We start from the raw sequence: 22333 nt of genomic DNA, 5'->3' as shown, positions 1-22333 counted from the left end.
CAAATTGTGCAATTATGAAGTATTTATATAATTTTCATACTTGTTCCTCTTGATCCTATGTCATTGGAAGCTTGGGTTGGCTTTTCCCAGTCCAGGAAGCAAATATCAGTAGTAATTTGTCGCCAGTTGACCGCCACTACTTCTACAATCTAAAATTCAAAAAACCCTACACTTTACAAACTGATCTTGATTAAATTCACACCTGCAGATAAGTATTTGAAATAAACTACTGATAAAGAGATTGCAAACCTTTAGTGAGAAGGCCACTATAATGTATGACTGCATGACCGATTCATCCCTGTCTGAAGGGGGTACAGCGTAGACAGATTTCTGTGTTTTAAACAGCATAAATGAAAATGTACTAGCACCAAAGGCGACCTAAGAAAAGAAAAATTAATTAATTTATTGCTGACTTGGGCGTCTCTCAGACGGCACACATATATTCAATGATATATTTTCCTCTCCTTCTGTCCTACCATTCCATCCCTACAAGTACCTTCCTAGGATCTCATTCTCTACCGATCAGTGCACATTGCGTCGTCGGATTAAGGATAAAAATATTAAATTACTGTTTTAGGACACATCGATATTCAGTTCTGAGATCGGGAGTTTCAAACCCCATTAGATAATCAACGAATGCATGTGTACCCCACGGTTGAATTTGGCAGCCACCTCTGGCCTGGAGCCCAGAAATACCTGAAAAAACCTTTGACTCTGTGCAGAAACGGACGGTTCGTTCGATAGATTTTCCTATCTATACAAAGGGATTGCAATCTTTAGAGCACAGGCGACGGGTAGGAATGCTGTCCTTGTCCTACCGGTATTTCATTGGAAGCTGCTCCGAGGAACTAGCGTCAATGATTTCTTTAGCACCAGTGCACAGTCGAGAAACGTACACAGCTGACATTTTTTGTCACATGAGATTGGATCGTTTCTACGATTCGTTCTCAAGTTCAACAGCTCGGCTGTGGAACAATTTGCCGGACTCTGTGTCCTCCCTTCTCCAACATGGGTCTCTCCAAGACCAAAATTCCTTCCTCTCCTCAAAAATATTCACCACACAGAATTCCCAAATATAACTTAGGCCCTGAAGGAAATTATTTTCGTCGAGGCCTAGAAACGTATTTTATTTAGTCATTGGGTGAAACATAGCTCTGCGTAAATATGAAATTTAAGCGGAGAATACTCAGACTTTTCTATCATGAAACAAGCCCACAAGGTATTTCCTGTGTTCTTCTTTGTCCAATGGTTCTAAGGTTGGTTAGATTCAAACCCCATTAGATAATCACCATTTAATGTGCCACTTTGAATTTTCGTCATTTGAATGGTCCCCTATTAAACACTGATTTGCGGCCTGTTTTCTCAGACACATTTTTTATGATCACAATTTAGTTTACTCACAATGAAAAAGATATTTGCTAAGTTTCCCGAAACAATAATGAAGAATTGCAGCACCGAGTAAAGGTCTAGGCCCAATCTTCCGGAACGCCGGGAGTGGGACCAACTTTGTAGGATGGAATAAACAGTTGCAAAAGCTGAAAGCGTTCCCACAGCAATCTGTAAACAATGTTTTTAAAAGATAGGCATTTTGAATATTGACCATTTCATAGAGTGATTTAATGTTTATGATTTAAATAAGTATATTCTTTTTCTTACTTCCATTCCATGAATCATACTCCCGCCATCTAATTCATAGTTAACTGAGAATTCCAGTTCAACATCTCCATCATTTTCTATTTTCATTTCATTAAGTTCACCGTATTCTATGATGAAAAGTGGAGGATAAATTTTGTTTCTTTCGTCTCGTCCTTTGCGCCTTATCCTTTAAGAGAAAGAAAATAAACATTACTTACATATAAAAATTCAATCACCTATTGCCTATAAGTAAAGTAACAGAAATTCACATAAAAATAGTTTTGTTAATACCTGATGTTTACATGTATGTGCTTTGCATAGCGAAAATATTTAAGAATTTCCTTTCCATTTGCGTTTAGTGAAAATCCGCTTGTCTTGTCAAATATATAAAATCTTTTCACAAGCTGCCATGTGTTGATATCATTCTCCTATAAAATTAACAATGTGAAACGTGAACAGAAGTATGGAGGACAGGATAATGAACCAAGACAGGAGATAGATGGCAGACTATCTCTGCAGGTCAAAGTCTTGCCCCTACCACCGCGTCCGGCCGCATGGACAAGACAGTAGAACAATAACCGGTCGCTCCACGTGTATATATCTTGGCTCTCAGTGCTCTCTTGTATTTCGGCTTAAAAATGTGGCATAAATGGAACAATACAATGCATCTTGGTATACAAACCTAATATTTTTGGCAAACTCGCTCGTAACGTGTGCTATCCCATTTTCCTGTCCTGCGCGGTCGTGGCTGTGAACAGCCACGAGCTGAGCTGAGACAGGACAATATTTTATTGTTTTGTGTATTGTCCACGTGCCGAGCCTGAGCTGAGACAAGACAATATTGTATTGTTTTGTGTATGAATTTTTATCACTCTATATAAAATCGGAAATGGAGTGAAATAATCCTCACCTTATTGAAATTAATAAGATCTCCACGTATTAAGACTGGTAATGTATACAACATTGGCACTGAAGATTTTTCTGTATCAATATATCTTAAGTAGGGCTCGTAGAACATCGTCTCTGATTCAGCAATCAACTGCTGCGCTCCCATTTTACATCTAAACCTGTAAAAGTTGTTAGTAGAGCAATAAGTTTAGGAGAACTTAATCTGTGTTGTGAACATACAAAATGTACCATGTCAGTTTCAAAAATAGGAATCCAATTTAGTTACATACCTGTAATTTACACCAAATTTGAACAAATTGGTTTCTGTCTCTTTCCATATTGATGGGCACGGAATCAGCCATTTTGATTTCACGTCCATTATTTCTTGTATTTTTCCATCAACATTTATTGAGAACCCAGAAATGTTGACATGGTTTACCTAAAGAATTTTTTTGAACTATGTATGGCATAAGATGAAGCATCAAAAACTCTTGAACAGTCAGTATGTGCTACGTATTTCAAAGCTCCATAGCTCATGATGGATATGACATTAAAATAGCATTGACCTAAAAATTCCACACAAAAAAATCTGTACCAATTTCATGAAGACAAAGTTCACCTATTTTCTGCTTCAGGCTGACACAGGTATTCTGGTTATAAAAGACAGATAATGCTTGTTATAAAAGATTACCTCAGAATTTTCATTTAGACTATAAATGACAGGAATCTTCTTCCTCAGGAGCACTGAATAAGACTCATCTTCACCATACATTAGAGCCGGAACAGCTGTAAATATTTTCAGATACATCCTCGTTGCGCTTGCAAGACCAGCTACGTGAGTATTACATAATTTTACAGGGGAAGCAAAAAAATTCCCAGTTTTCTCTCCAAATGAATCAACAAACAAAGTTTAAACGAGATTGTGGGTAAATGGGAGCTGGGAGCCGTACAGGGGGAGCCGTATCGGCGAGTCATATCGGGCGAGCATAGTATTCTCATTGCTCATGCGCTCTGAGCTCACGGCTCCCGTTCAATTGAGCTGTCATTCAATTGAGACGTCGTTCAATTGAGCCATCGTTCAATTGAGCTGTCGTTCAATTGAGTCGAGTCTTTGAGCTGTCCGAAAATATTTAGCCGGTATCGTGGCTCCTGTTCTTAATAAAATGATTCATGACCCATCGCTAGTGAGAAGGAAGAATTTTCGTCTATGGCGTACATACAATCTCTCTCTGGGACTACTATACCTTCAGATTTGGGGTCCCTCCATTTACTGCAAGGATAATCATCTCCTTCCATGTAAAGTGACATCACACACATATTTGCCAACATTTGACAGGCTGTTGTATTGTGTAGCTAAAAATTACAAATTATATTATTATACTATTATAGAAAGCAATAAAGTTATTCATCGGTATTAATCCGTTGTACGTGGACCACACAATTCGGTTGCGAGCGGCCTTTCCCCATTCTCGGATGTGACAAAACTTTTGGCTACGATAAATTCAAAATCAACATTTGTTTTGTGATGGCCATTGGTTTCCGATGGCATTATTTTATAATATATATATGTCAGAGGTATTAGGTTTGAATCCGCACTATAAGTGTTCTGTCGCCGCCCGCAGTTAAGCTGCGTCTTAACTACTGCTCTGTAACGACCTAGCTAGGTTATTACGACCCGCCGAAGTGCATTGGCATCTCAGGTAGTGTAGTTCGCCAAGATAACCTTGATCTAAAGGTGCCTGTGAAATTCTACTAACTGTTTTATAGTGCAAATCAATCAACGTGTGGGCCCCACTCAACATTAATGGAAAACATTCTACCGTAAGTACGCTATTGTGTAATACACTTTAGTGTGGGGCATTGAAACTTGAATTGGAAATCACAGGTGTTCATAGACAGAAGGAGGAATAAAATTCCTTTTCTCTGACTCGTTGAGGTGTCGCAAAGCAACCGCGTCATCTTACAACATCTACCTATAAGTTTTTTTAAGATAACATTATGTTTTTGTTCCCAAATAGTGATTATCAATGGCCGATGTTCTTGTAAACATTTAAAACTTCCTACCAATCTCCCTGTGACTCGAGTGCCTGCACAGTTAATCCACCTAGTTTTTACCAAGATCTGTGCGTCGATTACATTTGTGAATAGCTAAGGACGGGTTGTTTCGGAGAATTTGAACAATTCATCAAATTTCAAAGTTCATTTTAGAGTTCTGTGAAATATTTTTTCAAGTTCTGTTTTTATTTCAGTTTTGTCAAGCAACTAGCCTATAATGATATAATAACAGAACTTGAATAGGACTTTCCCAGAACCCGGAAATGAACGTTGAAATTTGATGAATTGTTCAAATTCTCCGAAACAACCCGTCCTTAGTCTTGATGACTGAACATAGCGAAGGCATGTTTTAACTCCACCGTTTTGTATTTCATCTGTCGGCATTTGTTTGTGTGTGTTCCGTTTCCGGCTCAAGAAAGTGGTCATGTTAGATAGGTACTACCTTTTTATCCCACCAGAGTTTGCAAGAGCGTCGATTAAACTACTGGCTATCAAATCGGAATAATCAATATTATAAAACCTACCTGCTTGAAGAAAGTTTGAAAAAAGAATTCTTATTGAGATATTATGATTTTTCTTTGGACAAATTCTAAATTCCATATTTGATATTTTTTTACATATAATATTTATGGTACAATTAAGTAGCCGGGTATTTAAGTACCCACTTACAAATCTTATGATTTCAGAAGAAATTTTGGTTATGTTTTATTAAATAAGATAAAATTAGAAACATAATTTTTTGGACGCAAGGTCTACTGTTCACAGAACTACTAGTTTATTTAATACGGAGTTATTTACTTTCTTCAAAACCCTTCATTGTTCTACATTTTAGTAGTATAGTGTTAAAGTAATAATGATATTATAATATGTTGGTAACGCTTCATATTTCATGATCATCAATCTTGACCTCAAATTACTTATGACGATTTGTGATGGGGAAGATTGCGTCAAATTACAAATTGATTTAGAATCAATTTCATCATGGGCTGACGAAAATAAATTATTTTTTAATACAAAAAAATAAATTTCTCACTATGTCATATACACATTTGAGAAACCTTCAAATTTGATAATTGTATTAAAAAAGATATATTGTCACCAGTAAAATCCATCATGGACTGAGGTGTAGTCTTTGATCCTAAAATTATGTTTTCAGACCATATACTGCAGATGACATCATCATGCTACAAGCTTCTAGGGTTTGTAATAAGATGTTGTAACAGTTTTCTAATCCCGAAGCAATGATGGCTATGTATAATTGCATTATAAGGTTTAAAATTGAGTACGCCTCAGCTGTAGGCCCCACACCAGCAAAAATACATTGAGAAATTAGAAGAGATCAAAGAAAGTTCCTTAGATACCTGTACATGAGAATGCATGGAGAGTACCAGCGATTCATGCATCATGAAGACTTGCTACCAAAGTCTCCAGTCGAGGAGGAGTGGGACCCTAGCAGTAACGGCATATAAAATTATGAATAACTTTATTCGTACAAAACAACTACAGCCAGGGACGGCACCATGATCTGCTATGTATCTCACATAGCAGAACGGACGTAATAGCTCGGCATAGAATAACATGAGGTATGGTGCTATTAAATAATATGTCGAAGACTGTTGACATCTCAGTAGCCTCGAAGGATTCAAGGGGCATGCAGATGCCATTCATTACCCATTATAAATATGTGTTGTATGTTTCTTCTATTTTTTAGTCTATAGTCTATGTTACATGTGCATTGTAAATGAACAAAAAGTTTGGTATGCACAAAAAAAAAATCACTTAGAGTGGAGGTGAAATAGTTTATCAGCGTGGTCTATTGTTGGATCTAACATTGGAGAAGATGGCAACTTAAAATGTCAGTTTATTTACATCGAGATCTTTGTTTATCTAGTCATTACAATCTGATATTTTCATTAGGTTATTAATTTGTTTCAAAAACTTACCGAACACAAAAAACTGGCCAAATTCCAGTTTCTTTCATAAAAACTTGATTGAAATCCCTCTTTAGTTGTGAAAGTGACTTTCTTTGCAGATTTATTGGGAACACAAACATCTCCGGTCAAGGTGTATAGTTTTGGATCGCAGCTGCACAGCCTTGTATTATAAGCATTGGAATTTCTCATTGAACACGGTTGACAAATTGCTCTGTTGGGATCCGGATTTGTTCCCGCAGCACAAGTTATGCACTGAATCGTTGGTAAGACGGATCCATTTACTGCATGAGTTACTGAAAACAATTCAATATTGTAAATTATGTGGGCACAATAGGTAGTTTATTTTTACACAAGTTCTTAAATGGGACATTGATGTAGATGGTTGATAGGACTGATGAAACTAGAATCTGTGATTCTTTTATTTCTGGAGGGGGGGTGCAAAACAAAACCAGCAGTTTATCTAGCAGTATTTCAATGGAAGATGCTCTGAGGAATTAGCAGAATTGAGCCCTTTGGCACGTGTGCATAGTCAGGAAAGACGCCAAACGCCCACCCAACATTTCGTCGCTCTCATTGCACATCTCATAAGTTGAAAATTTTTAGGTGAGCCATAAAAAGGTTTTTTGATAGATTCTTACACATTTTATTATTTAAGTAAATCTGCATATCTGTTTATTTAGCTGTTGGGGGGTTGCAAACTGATAATCTGAATATTGTTTGACTCCCGGGATAGGAATTTCGACCATAACAAATATTTCAGTTGATCTTTTCCCATTTAAAACGGGACCTATGGTCACGTTACGTATTACTTTTTAGATTATAAGCTCACTATAAATTTTCATATTAACTTGTGCAATGATAACAAATTGCATACATTTTTCACTGATACTATCCTAATTACTATTATATTAAATAATCAATACTATTTCTCCATAAAAGAAACAATTTACCAGTTTCCTAATGTTGCAAATACAGTGTCTGGAAACTCATAGTACAAGTGGAAAACCGGTGAATCACATTCCTGGCGGGTATTTTTTGTGCTGGCGCTACGCTGTTTCTGGGCCAAAATAAAGGTCCCGCGCGAATTTCTTAAATTTGTTTTAAAACGCTATATCTTCGAAAATAATTATTATATATTAATAAAAATTTCTACGTATTAACTCAGCATACCCAAGCTATAAAAGTACTAAACGAAAATCGAATATTATTGGAAATGCAACTCAATTACCCTAAATCTGTAACTCTGATTTGGATTCCTGGACATGTTGGTATCATGGGTAATGATATTGCGGATGCCTTGGCAAAACAAGGAGCGTCCAACCCTGTTGTTACCCTCGTAAACCACATTCCCTTATCTGACATTTTTTCCATCATCAAAGAAAGATCCCGCAATGTTTGGTCAGAGTATTGGCACATTGCTAGTCAATCCAAGGGAGCCTGCTATGCCTCAATACAAAGGACTATTCCATCAAAACCGTGGTTTCAGCAATTCCCTCATTTTTCCAAAAAAGAAATTTCTTCACTCATTCGAATGAGGATCGGTCATTGTTCCGTTCCTTCCCATCTTTTTAAAATTCACGTCCTTGACTCCCCAGATTGTACATTCTGTGGTCTAGAAGTGGGAACTTTAGATCACATATTTTTTGGTTGTCCCTCTCTAAACAAATATCCTCTCTTCTATCAAGCCTTAACTAAAATTGCCTCCCCTCCATTCAACATTTCATCTCTTTTAAGTCTGAACTCGACTCCAATTTTCATTATAATTTTGAAATTTGCCTATTTAAATAAAATTAATATTTAAATTCACCTTTCAATACACCTTTCTCAATAATTTTAAATGATGGCCAAGAACACCCTTGAAGGGTGAAAGCCAGAAATAATGGAAAAAAAAAAAAAAACTCAATTACCTTGTAATATGTTTATTACGGTCCGCCTATCGATATTTGTCCATACCTGCTTTCTGTAAATATGCCCAACATCTTTCGCTTGCTTACAGATAGAGATTCAATCAGGATTCAGGGTCATAAAACCCTCATGCCAGGAATTATTACAATAGCAAATAATATACTATCCTTTAGTTTAAAATACCGATGTCAATGAAAGGCATGAAGATAAATATAAAAAGAAGACTTGCATTATGATTCGAAAATTATGTACCTTTACAAAGAGATTGGTATATAATACATATTCACTTAAAAACATTGAATAATTCTGTTTTTTCTGCCATTGAAATGGGGTCAGCGCAAAGGGTAAAACTACCCTTCCCATCGTTAAGCATCATTCGACCGAATGGGTAAAACTACCTTTCCTTCGAAGTATGTTAATTGGAGTCGATTTTGTAGTATGTATAACTTTTCTTATTTGAGTATTAGTTTTCGAGTAAATCAAACTGGAGTTTTATTTGTCAAATTTGAAAAAAATCAGTCGATAGGGGGTTAATATCAGTTGTTTTGGCTTCTCTTTGTGAGAGAGATTCACTAATTTCCCGTTTGTACTACGAGTTTCCAGAAAACATAAATAACAAATCCAGTACTTACCCATGATCTGATTCTTTTTACACAGATTGCAGCTTATCTTTCCATTGGTGTTATTGAAGCAGTTTCTCTGAACACAGACACTTTGGTCCAGAGAGACATACTCTGTGGGCTTGCACGGGACACATCGCTGCTGAACCTGTCCTCCCAAAGACCCCAAAATCTTGTTGGATGTTGGACATTTGCAAGACATTCCTGAAATGCATATTTCTTAATAAACTTACACCTACAATGTGTACCAGTTGTAAGTAAAATGAATTAAGAATCATTTTTCAACGTAAAAACTAATAAATCAATTCATATTGAAGATATCGAATACTAAACACACATGTCTTCAATAATTGCAAAATCATTCTGTGATGTCATTATAATAAATAAAATAAATAACTTTCTAAACACCCCTATTTAATTAAAAAGGATTGACATGTTTCAAAACCAAAGGTTTCTTCGTTAGGATAAACCATGGATAAACACATAGTGAAAATTAATTAAGTAACTAACCATCACGCCGTTTCCTGCAGGGATAGGCAGAGGATGGACCGCCAAACAACTCGGTCTTGGCACACACTTCTGGCCTCATTCATGATCATACTTCGTCTCATACATCCTGTTCTATTATTCTAACTCTTGACATGGTCCGACTCAAGTATCTGATTCACTTGGTCATGCCATGTCTTCCTCGGGCGTCCCGACTTCTGCTACCATTCACATTTGCATCATATATTCTCCTTGCACTTCTTTCTTAATCTTAATCACTAAGCTTTCATCAGCCTTGCATTCTTTGCGGAATTCTCACACGATCATACACGGTTTTACTGCACAAACGCCTCAGGGATCTCATTTCTACAGCAGTCTACTATCGTCCTTTCTCTTCCAGTTCTATACCTCACTTCCATACATCAGGGTAGGTACCAACACTCCATTGTGGACTGCTAAATTTGCTTCTTCTGCCGACAGTGCCAACTAAGTTCAGTCCTCCTTTATTGGAGTTACCTGCATTTAACCTTCTTTCAATATCTCCGTCAGCCTTCCTATCTCTCGTAAACATACTTCCTAAACAGAAAGTCATCCACCTGCTCCAAGTATTCCTCATTCACAACTATATTGCACACTGTTTTCGTAATCTCTCTTTCAAACACCATACTACTTTAGACTTACTTACATTCATCATTAACTCATTCTTCATAGATACTTCGTTCATCCTAGACATGAGAAACTGTAGACCTTCCATACTGTTAGCAATCAGCACCGAATCATTAGCATACAATAGGTAACATACTTTCAGATTATTCAAATTCGCACCCAATCCCACCTCTTTCAATAATACATGCATACAATTATACATGTATAGATTGAATAACCACAGTGACATTACGCAACCTTTTGTGATATCAAACCACCCCGTAAAACCAACGTTCACCCTAACATATGCAACGTTTTCCCAATTGCCTAAATGAGATTCGTATTCACTCCATAATTGGACAACACCTTCCATAGTTTTTTCCCTGTTGACTCGGTAGTAAGCTTTTTGTAGATCTACAAATGCACAGAAAAGATTCTGTTTTTTTCAATTTTAAAAATAGAACAAACAAGCGCCCCTGAGGTGATATCTCACAAAAGCGGCGCTATACAAATTGTCCAATATTATTATTATTATTATAATAGACAAATAAGTATACAAAGGCAAAAAATATTACAATGAGAGGTAATTTATTAGTTATGATTTATTATTAAAAAAAATTATATAAAACAAAATAAATCATCATAAAATAGGTAATTATTGCATTTATGTATAATGTAACAAAAACTTATCTTAACTAATACATTTAATAAATAAACAAACATACCGCTAAAAAATGGAATATCTGTAACATGACATGAATGCAATTTTTTTTGTTTATTTCTAGTCATTCATTCAGATTATTTGCAATTATGAAATTCATAAATTACAGTAATCTCAAAATTTCGAGTAGAATGTTAGGCCATCGTCACATGGGTCAGTAAGGAATCGACATAAAGTGAGTGCTGTAAGATCCTGTGCAGAAAAGTTCCACAATGGATTACACTGCATCTCACTTTAGCAAACATTACTTTTCTGCATAGGAACTTAAAGCAATCGATTTAGGTCGATTCCTTACCGGACCATGGGACGATGGCCTAAGTTACCAAAATGGCAAAAGACCGGAAACTACCTGGTAAACTATCTGGTCCCCACGCACTGTTTTTCGCATGCTGATAGTAGAACCCGCTTTGATCAGATATAATATACGCAATAGCGCCTCTACTTGTATAAATCTATGCCTGAATGATTTTATTTTATGATTTCTTGTCACCATCATAACAATTATGTGGAAATTAATTTGTTTTATTTACTGAACACACTTGTGTTCATTACCAAGATTTTTTATTAAGGTCATAGTATTTGAACTTACCATCATCCGATTTAACAAATCCTGTACCACAGGGAGAGCATTTGAACATATCCAATTCAAAATATTGTTTATTTGAACAATTGCTTGAGGAAGTATAAGTCATCATTTCAAGAAAACCATTCACTTTTGATGGATTATCCATACTTAAAATAACCAATGAAGCAATGTATAAAAGCATTATTATTTATTGTATATTATTAATTTTTTCACAAATTGGAAGAATGAATTATAAAAATATGTTGACTTCTTTATAACCCTAATTTCTTGTTTGTCAATGTTTTTTTGCTTTGTTTGGTGGTTTGCAATAACAGTGTTGCTATGGAAACAAGCAAACAAAACATCTATTGTAGTTCAGAAAATGTTTCATAGATGGCAGTAACTAAAAAAGAATGTAATAGGAGGAAATAATAATAATTGCATAACTTGTTTAGCGCCATTTTTGAGAAATATCACCTCAAGGGGAAATGATTACTAAGGATATTAATCAATATTGTGCAATAAATAAAATACTAGCTGCAGAGTTTATATAAAACATATTTATTCATTATGGTGACATCATAACTAAAATTGTAAAATAAAAAGATAATAAATAATATTATAAGCATTATTTTTCGGAAAGCAATTATCGAAAACATATCGAATTTGATAATTACACGGTACAAACTAATTACACAACATAATTAAAAATTAAGATATTTTTTATTGATTTATTATATAAAAGTAAACAGTCTTAAAAAAAAATAGGAAGCAGTAATTTTTTACGGCCTTATATTAATTTGTGATGTAGCTATTTAATATAAAAATTATTGTAATTTTTCAGCATCATTCTGCGTAAAGTAAGCTAACACTTCAACATCAACACTTTTGTCAATATTACATCTGCCATCAACTTTAAATCTGCCCAACCTTATGAATTTGTCGAACAACGCAACTATTATTATTGCAGTAATTTCTCTGCTTAGATTTTTTTGTGCTTGGAATCAATCACAACACAGTATGAAAAATGTATTTTCCAATCGGATTCCAATTTATCGTGATTTAGTTTTGGGGTATTATGCCGTGTTACTGTAATGTGACACTGTAACGCAGTCCGAAATGTTGCCTAAGGAAGGAGGTAGCGTAACATGGTTGCATAATACATACCCTAAAAATAATTCACGATAATACTTCGTAGTTCATGAAAATCTTGAATCCTCTCTAGATTCCAACTGTTAGTATTTTCTGCTCTAAAACTGCTGTTATAACTAAGTTATGACATATATGTATGTTAAGTACGGGAAATAATAATTTTATTAAAGACTAGCTGTTCCCCACCATGTGTTGCTGTCGCTCAGTCTGTCTGTGCAGAAAGAGAAACAATAGCACGTGTTGCTTTTACGCCCAGCACATGGCGGCGGTTTTTTTTTTAAAAACATTGGTGCTGTTTTTCAAAAAAGCATGTTTTTACCTGTCACAGGATGCATCTATATAATATCGGTATATAAAAACACGCATATTCCAATGCAAAGTTGTGTCAAAATTTCAAAGCAATCGGAAGAACTTTCGAAGATTTAACATTTTGAACGAACGAACATTTATATAGATAGATGAACACCAAATACGTCAAGTAGTACACGTAAAATAGCAAAAATATTCCTTTACATCACCATATTGAAAGTTCACAATTAAATGTTCCATTCCAGCCAGGCGCAGTTGGAGCAGCCTGCTCCAGGCAACGACTTGCCAAGGAGCCAACGAGCCAAGGATAATACTTGTTGATAATACCTAACGCCTAACACAGGGCTTTTGAGGTTTTTAGTAGCGCCAGGCGCCATTTGACTCAGGGCCAACCCTGATGTTAGCATCATAAAGAAAACATATTAACACACAAGCCGCTTATGTTTAGTGAAATTTGAATGTTCAAGCAAATATTCACACAAAAAGTAATATCCGTATATGTAATAACATCAAACATTTAACAAAAACCTTCCTTTTCATTTTCAAAAACTCATGAAATTAACTGCAAAATGCCGTTTTTAGACACATTATTTTTCGCCAATGCATATGTTATAATTTTGGCTGAGCTTCTTCTTCTACACTGATTTTGATATCTTTAGCAATGGTGCATTTAATATTATATTGTGATTTTTTATTAAAATCTTGTTTCAGCATCAGGAGGAAGTGGACAGAGAAACGTCTTACGAAGCACACGCTGCCTTCGCAAAGAGATAGATTAAACTCTGCCGTGACTTTTCTATCAGCATTTTTTGCTACGAATCCTGATTTCAAGGTAGCTTCAAACCTCCCCGGTAGTTCCTTTCCGTCTCTAACACCTCTCATGACGTCCCATTCGTTGATCAAATCGATTTTATTTGAATCAGTATGGAAAAATTTGACAGACCAACGTTGTGGGGCGTTTGGAGTTAAATGCAGATTCTTTTCACCTTTCTCCGTATTGCAGTCGAGGGTTAAGATAAGTTTGCTTCCTTTAAAAGAACAGACTTTTAATTCTGCCGTGGACGTAATACAGTCTCGAGGATTAACCGGTTTTTCTCTTTTGACAGGGCCTTTTGCTTCTTGGGGAAATTTAAATTTGAGATCTTTGTTTGTTTTGGCGTTGAGATCGACACACACAATCTTGTTGTTATTGGTGTCTGCTATGTAGAGAGTGTTCCCCGAAGGTGATATGCACAGGCCCCCGGGTTCCGAGAGGGGGCTGTTGGGGGAGAAAGGGAAGATGGTTGTACAGCTCAGGATGGACCAATCCAGTTGTTTGATCTTGTGGTTGTAGGAGTCGGCTATGAAGACAGTTTGAGTTTTGGGGCAGCAGGCCACCCCCAGGGGGTGTTGGAGACGAACTGCAAATCCTACACCATCCAGATCGCCATACGCAAACAGGTTCTGGAAAGTTTTAAAAATGAATTCATCTCAACGATGTAGTAATGACATCATAACACGAACCTCACAATAATGCGAACATAACACTTACGCAAGGATTCCTGTCGCCCCCGACTGCAGGGTGCAGGTGCCCGGTGGCCAAGTCGAGTCGACGCACCGTGGAACTCTCGCTGTCGGCTATGAAGAGCATATCCCGACTGAGGCTGAGGCCCGAAGGCTGCGCCAGCCCCGCTGCGTTGGGGTAACGGTTGTTTCTGTTTTCCTCGCGCCCGCTGCCTACTATGGCCAGGAGGGTTCCTGTAACATACCAACTTACATCCTTAGACTAGAAAAACAAAGGAAAAAGGGATATAATTATTAATTTTTGGGCTAATAAGCCGTGTTGTGCTTAATCCTTTAGCCAAAGTTCCGGAGAGCCTTGCGCTGTCCATCATTTGGGCAGATGTGATAAAGACCTACTTTAGAGCTGACTTAAATATTTTAATTAATTTTTTTAAAGATTTGATGCATAAGATTTCTTATTCAAATCTCTTGAAAACCCGTATAATACAGGTACATAGTTTCACTGTACTCTAATAAGAATTACAATTCTTCATGCCCTGTAGTAATACATTCGAGTAGCAAAGGTTTATTAAAATTTATGACTTGGTAATCGAACAAAAGGTGAATGTAAATTTTACCTTCCGTGTATGTTTTGTATTTCCACCAAACAGTTGTGTCTAAAAACAGGGCCCAAATCTGATGAGAACCCGCTGAGGCAATCAACAGCACACGCCTCAGTTCATCATCCTTGGAGTTTCCCTGCAAATATTTATTTATTTATTAAAGAGGAGATGGTATACAAATAATTTATGTGAGCTATCTCCCATCTCACCTTATTTCTTTTAGTTTCATTAAAACATTTTTTTTTTCATAAACATCTAATTATTATTAGACATAAGTTCCAAAAGCAATAAAATAAGCACAAGGAATAATACAAACACGTTTATTGTTCAAAATTGCTGATTCCGTTTACCTCTTTTTCACTGTCTTTCTCCGTGCTGTCTCCCTTTTTGGGGCCAGGCAACCTGACAGTCATGTCCATGTCAGGGTTGGTGTATAGGACTATGTCCCATGGAGAGGAAATGGACTGCTGGCAAAACTTCAAACCACCTTGAAAACAATACAAACATCGTTAATAACAATACATAATAAGTCAATCATTTCAATCTTTCAGAGTATATTAAACTCCATGAATTGAACAAGGGTTGGTTTTTAGTTAGATTAGAATATTTCAAACCATCAAATCTACGATCCGCGCCATTTAGAAGTTTGACATATGAACGAATCCCTCTTCATAGTGATTCTCGGGTAGTTTTAGCTTTTGATCAAAATGTGGTCAGCTGACAAGCATAACAATATCGCAGTTACGCTTGACAGCTGACCACAATTTTATCAACGATTGAAACGGGTCGAGAATAGGCGTGTAACGGAGACCATACAAAAATTCAAAATGGCGCTGATTGTCGATTAATGCCTGTGACAGACCATGCTATAAGTGCGCTATATTTTTGTGGCTTGGCCTATTTCAGCATATCGCTCGCCATACATTCCCAATGGTAGTGTATGTCGAACGATATGCTGAAATAGGCCAAACCATAATGCGTATAGCATAATGTGTCGCCTACCTGATATTCATTTGTTTGATTTAGTGGATTCACCAAATGTTATGAATTTTGAAACACCCTATTAACAAATTAATTCCTTTTATATATTGTATTTGAAATGCAATCTATTGTATCATTACCTTGGTCACCGAATTCAGTTTGCACGCCGGTCCCCGCAAATGTCTCCACTGTCTTAGACTCCAGGTTGACTTTGCGCAGGACGTGGTTTCCCGTGTCACAAACGATAAAAGAATCTGAGTCAAGCCAGCACACACCTTGAGGATTGTTAAATCTGGCTTCTTGAAAAGTGCCATCCTGCAAAATCATTACATATTTATAATTCAATGATAAATTTGAATTGAAAACCTCCAATACAAATTAGAATATAGCTACGGAAGCAAAATTCTCAAAATTGAATTAATTTATTCTTCTTCATCAACCTTTTGGTAAACCTTTGAAAATAGGTCATCATTTACAAATATTTTGCTGATTTTTGACAGTTCTCACACACTTAAACATTGGTGTAATTTAAATGAGTCACGAAGCAAAAAAAATTGGTTCCACCAACTCCCAACTCTCTTCCATCTACTGAATCCAGTCCCCGCACACCATTGTTCACATGCTAATAGTGGGACACATTTCAGCAAGATATTAGCAGGAACCCAATAGTACCTTTGATTGTATAGCTCTAAGCATCCAACACCATGAGTAAATTTCTCTTCAGGTGATTCCCCATTTAATTTATGGGTGACCTTTGTTACTTTTATTCAACCAAAGATGGCATTTAGAAATGATGGTAGGCTTTCAACCAGAACAGTTACAAAACAGAACATGGTAAAATAAATAAATTAGATGTGTTGTTACGTAACGCAAATAAGCTATAGTTACGGACTCCCAAAATGCCGGATAAAACCCTACCAGTTTTTAGTTCCAACACAGGCCACAAACACGACGCCAGTTGCGCTGAAACGCGGCACAAATTGGCCCGCAACACGCGAATTGTGGTGTCGAGGCCCCCCGCCTCGCGGAGGCCTCATTTAAATAAGATTGACATCTTATTTGAATAAACCAGATAACAGTTAGTCCATTTTTACCTGCCTGGCCGACTCGAGGGATGGCCTAATTCTCAACCAACGCAATACTCAAGATCCACGTGAGTCCGTTATTTACCTGTATTTCCCCTGCAGTGTCATGTCTTGCCATAACAATAACTTCAATACCCCGAAGCCCAGAGAGAAATTAGATAGGATAATGCTAAGATGTTTATCACCCATGTTTTGTGTTGTTTAATACTATTAATGTGTGTCTCATATTGTGACGCCCTGTATTGCCCGATGTATTAAACCCGTTGTATCACAATACTTCTTTCATATGGTAACTGAATGCGACGTGAACCCTTTCTAGCAAAAAGGTAGGTGCAGAAACATAAGTCCGATTGACGATTCACGCCTGAAATTGAGTAGTCCATCTTGCCGACCACAGAGCTAGTCGCCGGCACTGTACACCCCCGCCTCGCCGGGGGCCCTCAGATCCACGAACCTAACAGTGTTTATTATCATCTTCATTTTTCTTCAGTGTTCTTTTTTGTCATGGAATCAATTGTGCCATATGCACTTTACAATAAGTCATAAAATGGTACATTCTATATATTATTCCTACCCTTAAGCCAGACTGCAAGCTGCCAATAATGGAGATAACATTGTGTTCTGAATCTGCTAATATTATACGATTATTCCCAGAGTCGGAAACTGTCATCCACGGCTCTGATGGGGAATCCTTGACAAAGGGATTCAAAACTATCTGAAATCAAAAACAAACAAAAAAGTTATATATGTAAATATAATATTGTTGCATTTGACCTGCAAGAAGTAAGAAGTGAAGCGTGTAATTTATACCAAATTAAAACAAAACTGATGTCGTCAATTTAAATAAGTTCCTTTGAAATTGACTAATAGTTCTGTTAAGAATTTCGGTATTGAGAATATTGATCAATTTCACACGAAGTAAGATAAAAATGACCTTACTTTGGATGCACAGACAAGCCCACAACACACATCTATCGATGGAACTCTTCAACAGTATTATTATTATTATTATATATTAAATATAAATAAATAGATATTAGACAAACCTTCCCGGGGAATCGGAGAGTGTTCTTGAGGTTGGGTGCGGGGAGGGAAGGGGTGGGGGTGGGAGGGACAAACTTCCTCTGTAGCTCCCCCGCCTCCCGGAAATGATTAATAGCCACTGACACGCAGCTAAACAAGATGTCTCGGTGACCCTCCCCGGCCAGGACTAGAATGGGCTTCCCTGCCGGATCTACGGATTAAATTAATTCATTCACTTTCATTCATTTAAGCCAGTATCCCTATCTACATCACAACGACATTATAGCCAGATGGAATGTGCAATTTCAGATCATTTTTAAAAATCAATAATTTATTACAAATGAAAATATAAGAATCATACATTAATTGGATGATCAGATTCAGAAAAATAAACTTTAAATCTTCTGCACAGTTGTAACGGTATTGAATCCATAATCTATTGGGATGCCATGGTCACGTCATACGGTCATAGAAGTTTTTAATTGTCAAAGTATATTTAAACAAATAAGTTGTAAATTCTGATTTCAGATCTTTCAGTGGTTAGAGCACATGTATATAATAGAAACAAAGGGACATCTCCCTTTATCTCAGGCATTAAAGCGTGCCAACAGTCACAGACTGTCGGTTAGAACATAATTAGATAATAGAATCAAATGGAGAAGAGGCATAAAAGCGTGCCTGATGCAGACTGTCGGACAGAACATATTTAGGCATGAAAGCGTGGAGACTGTTGGCCAAAACATATTTTGATAAAAGAAACAAGAGGCGATGAAACATGCAAGCGTGCCGAGTATCACAGCCTGTTGTTCAGAATGTATTTAGATAATAGAAACAAAGGGAAGTGAGGAATGAAAGAGTGTCGACTGTGGTCAGAACATATTTTTATAATAGAAACAGAGGGAGATGAGGCGTGAAAGCATGCTGACTGTCGCTTTGCATAAATACAATTTGCAGTAGTATGGGTGAATGATGTTGGTTATACTTTTGTGCACACAGTTTTATACTATCAATGTTTGTATTACCTGTGGGACGAAATATAATGAAAATTTACCTAACAGTAGTAGGGTGGGCCAGCAATGTATACCGAGACGGTTCCAGAGTTCGGCCTTGGGGTCATTGAGGATCGGGTGAGATACTCCGAGCCTTTGGGCGGCGTACGACACATTCTCCGGGTCTCGTTCTGCCTCGAACTTGGCACTGTGCACTCCTACCTGCAATACACATCCTGCTTTTAAAACATGCAACATGAGTGAATGCAAATTAAAACACACTTTTTTAGAAAAGGCTACCTTACACCATAATCAATGTAAAAAAAAATATGTTGGGCCATCCAGTGACAGCTAAGTCACCGGGACTATCTACCTGAAAACACTCTATTACAGATTGGGTAGTTTTGAAAGGTCTACCTACTATAACCTGAGAGTATCCTAAAAGATTGGGTACTTTCGACTTCGACCAAAACCTGCGGCATTATAATATATCTGTGGCACTTTTTCATCATGTAAAGCATTCTTGAGATGATTGAATCACTTAACAGTGCTATATAAAGTGGACCAATTATTATTAATACATACTAAAAATTTCTCTGGGGTAAATGGAGGTTTGACGCCAGCGATAATGTAAAACTTGGGGTCAAAGAAAGAAGAAACAATGGCCCAAACTAGCAGACAGCATTTTTAGGTCTGTTTATCATCCCACCATTAAATTTGGAAATAAAATAATATAAATAACAGGGGCTACCCAGAGAATGTTGTTCGAGAATTTCCACTTAATAGTTCCCAGGAAACCCACGGATACTACACAACATGAATGACACTGAAATCTTGTTGAATGGCTGATCTAATCTCAGCATTCCCATGTAAACACCATCAGCTCTTCAACCACACAAAAAGTAAGAATTAACTTGAAAAGAGATTCATGAAAAGTAGTTCACAGAGCTTCACACTATAAGGGTCCGTATAAACACGACAAAATTTCTGCGAGCCGAGTCGCGAATTATGGGAAAGGTACAAAGCAACCACAAACTGCGCGAAATTTTGTCATGTTTATACATAGCATAAGAGTATATAATTGGAGAAACATTAGACATCAATTTGATCATCATCCAAGTTGATCTATCTAAACTGGAGAAAACAAACGAGGTTGTGCAGGCGGAAAAATGCACGCAATGATTTTTTGTTTGTAAAGTAAGACTACTAAAATTATTATTTTAGTAATCTTTCTTTACCATCAATTACCGGTAAATATACAGAAAACAGGGACATCCAACGAAACTTTAAAGAAACTTCATAATAACTACTATAATACCGATGCAAAGGTTTTGCTTTAGTAGGATTTTTGCTACATACTACACTGTATTTTTATTTGTATATATAAACTGTTCCAATGTTGTATCAAAAATTTCATTAAAAAATAAAAAATAAATCAAAAGGCACTATGTAGTAGTTAGATAATAAAGAAAATCAGTTTCTGAAAATGGAAAATAATGCATTTAAATAGTCATTTCGTTCAAATTAAAATTTATTGTTCACTTGGTGGCCATTGTTATTGATGTGAATTTTTTAAGGTTAGTTTTTTTCTCTCCTATTTAACCCAAAGTATGAACCTACAATCCAGGTTCTTAGGTTATTGGTTTAGGTTTAATTAAAAAATAAATACTTAAAATAAAAATTTATAATCCTTTAGGATTTAGCTGGCCACGTTAGTATGAAGATTTTTTGAAATATCACTTTACAACTACATAATATATACATCCGGGGGGATGAAAAATAATGCAAATTATCCATTTTTTTAAGAAATAACCACTAAAATTCGTTATTTTCATTTTCCAGAAACTGAAATATTTACTTCTAATTATCTAACTGATACAAAGTGTTTTTAAAATAAAATATTTTGATAAACTTGTCGAATTCCACTGCACACTTCATATGCAAAAAATATTTGAATAGCACTTGGTTTCAAATTAACTCCTACAGAAATATATGAATAGCACTTGGTTTCAATTAACTCCTACAATTAACTCCTTCAATTAACTCCTGCACAAATATACGAATAGTACTTGGTTTCAAATTAACTCCTACAAAAATTACTATTTATGTAGTGGGAGATGGTAAAAGATGCAATAAAGTTTCATTTTGTCTCAATCACAGTAAAGTTTGAAGGTTAGGAAATACGCATAAGTTATTAAAATAACCCAAACTAAACCCTAAAAACCTATTTTGTGCATGTGCTACTTAAACTCCCACTGAAATAGTTGTCTCCATTAGATGTTTAAGTTAAAATCAAGTGTTGATTTTTTTAAGAATCTTTGCATGCAGCGGAATTCAATAAGTTTACCAATATTTTCTGTATATTCACCCTATTATCGATAAATTTGAATATTGTGCAAAAAAACTTACAACCACAAATCCATCTTCTCCGCTGTAGATTTGTTCCAGATCCTTCAAGTCAGGCAAGACGTGTTGGCAATTGATGCAGCAATAAGTGAAAAAGTCGAGCAAAGCCACCCGGCCGGTACAGTACCAAGACAGGGACTCATTCTTAACAAATCCTGTCACCCATTCAGCAACTGTTCGAAAACAAATTGTTAATGTTCTGCCCTTTCTATACAACCAAATTATAAACATAATAAACAGATGAGACGAAGACATGGAAAACCTACCTTCATCGCGATCAAGCACAGAAGTGCCTGCACTGGAAAGTTTCTTGATATGAGCGAGAATGATATCATCTTTCTGTTCGTCGGAGGAAGCTAAAGATAATGATTCTTGAAGTTCTGACGAAAGCTGAGTAGCATAATCAAGAATACTCGAAAGGTCTTCCATTTTCAGGTGATTTAACTGACTTCTAGGTCCAACAAAAAATTATCAAACATACATAAACCGTCAATAATGCCGGCTCGAGCTGTTAAATGTAGAATATGTCCATAAATAAGCCCATAAATAAACCACTCATAAAGCTGGGTCCAGACATGTTCTTTTGTCCGTACCGTACCTCCGTTTCGTACCAGCGTCGCGATCCAAAAACTCTGGACGCATCATCTTTTGTCCGTACCGTACCTCCGTTTCGTATCCGCGTCGCGATCAAGAGCCCGTATCTCCGTAACGTCGCTGCGATCATCGCTTGTCATTTCCTCCCACCATGTCGTCGACTGCGGAAGTGTTTGAGAATTTGACGATTGCTTGCGCGTCCTTCATTGTTATTCACAATAATATAACGAAAAAA

At 36.4% G+C, this 22333-nt stretch overlaps 1 protein-coding gene across 1 annotated transcript; it reads right to left on the bottom strand.

Moving 5' to 3' along the window:
• Positions 1 to 12095: 12095 nt before the first annotated feature.
• LOC149418391 (NHL repeat-containing protein 2) lies at positions 12096 to 22059 on the bottom strand. The gene is made up of 10 exons (XM_089638474.1): positions 21771 to 22059; positions 21508 to 21677; positions 19161 to 19320; positions 18133 to 18320; positions 17661 to 17801; positions 16142 to 16316; positions 15371 to 15507; positions 15036 to 15156; positions 14447 to 14652; positions 12096 to 14358 (listed from the first exon to the last, which is right to left on the bottom strand). Exons 1-10 carry the CDS (start codon positions 21931 to 21933, stop codon positions 13525 to 13527), a joined length of 2295 nt encoding a protein of 764 aa, XP_089494600.1. The 5' UTR covers positions 21934 to 22059; the 3' UTR covers positions 12096 to 13524.
• Positions 22060 to 22333: the final 274 nt, after the last annotated feature.

The sequence above is a fragment of the Hesperophylax consimilis genome, chromosome 13 (assembly GCF_061612785.1).
Source record: "Hesperophylax consimilis isolate HC1 chromosome 13, BYU_Hcon_1.0, whole genome shotgun sequence".
Lineage (NCBI taxonomy): Eukaryota > Metazoa > Arthropoda > Insecta > Trichoptera > Limnephilidae > Hesperophylax > Hesperophylax consimilis.
The sequence above is the reverse complement of the archived record's forward strand: the minus strand, read 5'-3'. Positions and strand labels throughout refer to the sequence as shown.

What these genes read in the sequence shown, in the direction of transcription:
- LOC149418391 (XM_089638474.1), bottom strand. Translation starts at nt 21,933, where the DNA reads ATGGAAGACCTTTCGAGTATTCTTGATTATGCTACTCAGCTTTCGTCA. An exon ending in CTCTCCGATTCCCCGGGAAG is followed by an intron (nt 17,802 to 18,132) that starts GTTTGTCTAATA and finishes TTTTGATTTCAG; the next exon opens with ATAGTTTTGAATCCCTTTGT. An exon ending in AACTGAATTCGGTGACCAAG is followed by an intron (nt 15,508 to 16,141) that starts GTAATGATACAA and finishes ATTGTTTTCAAG; the next exon opens with GTGGTTTGAAGTTTTGCCAG.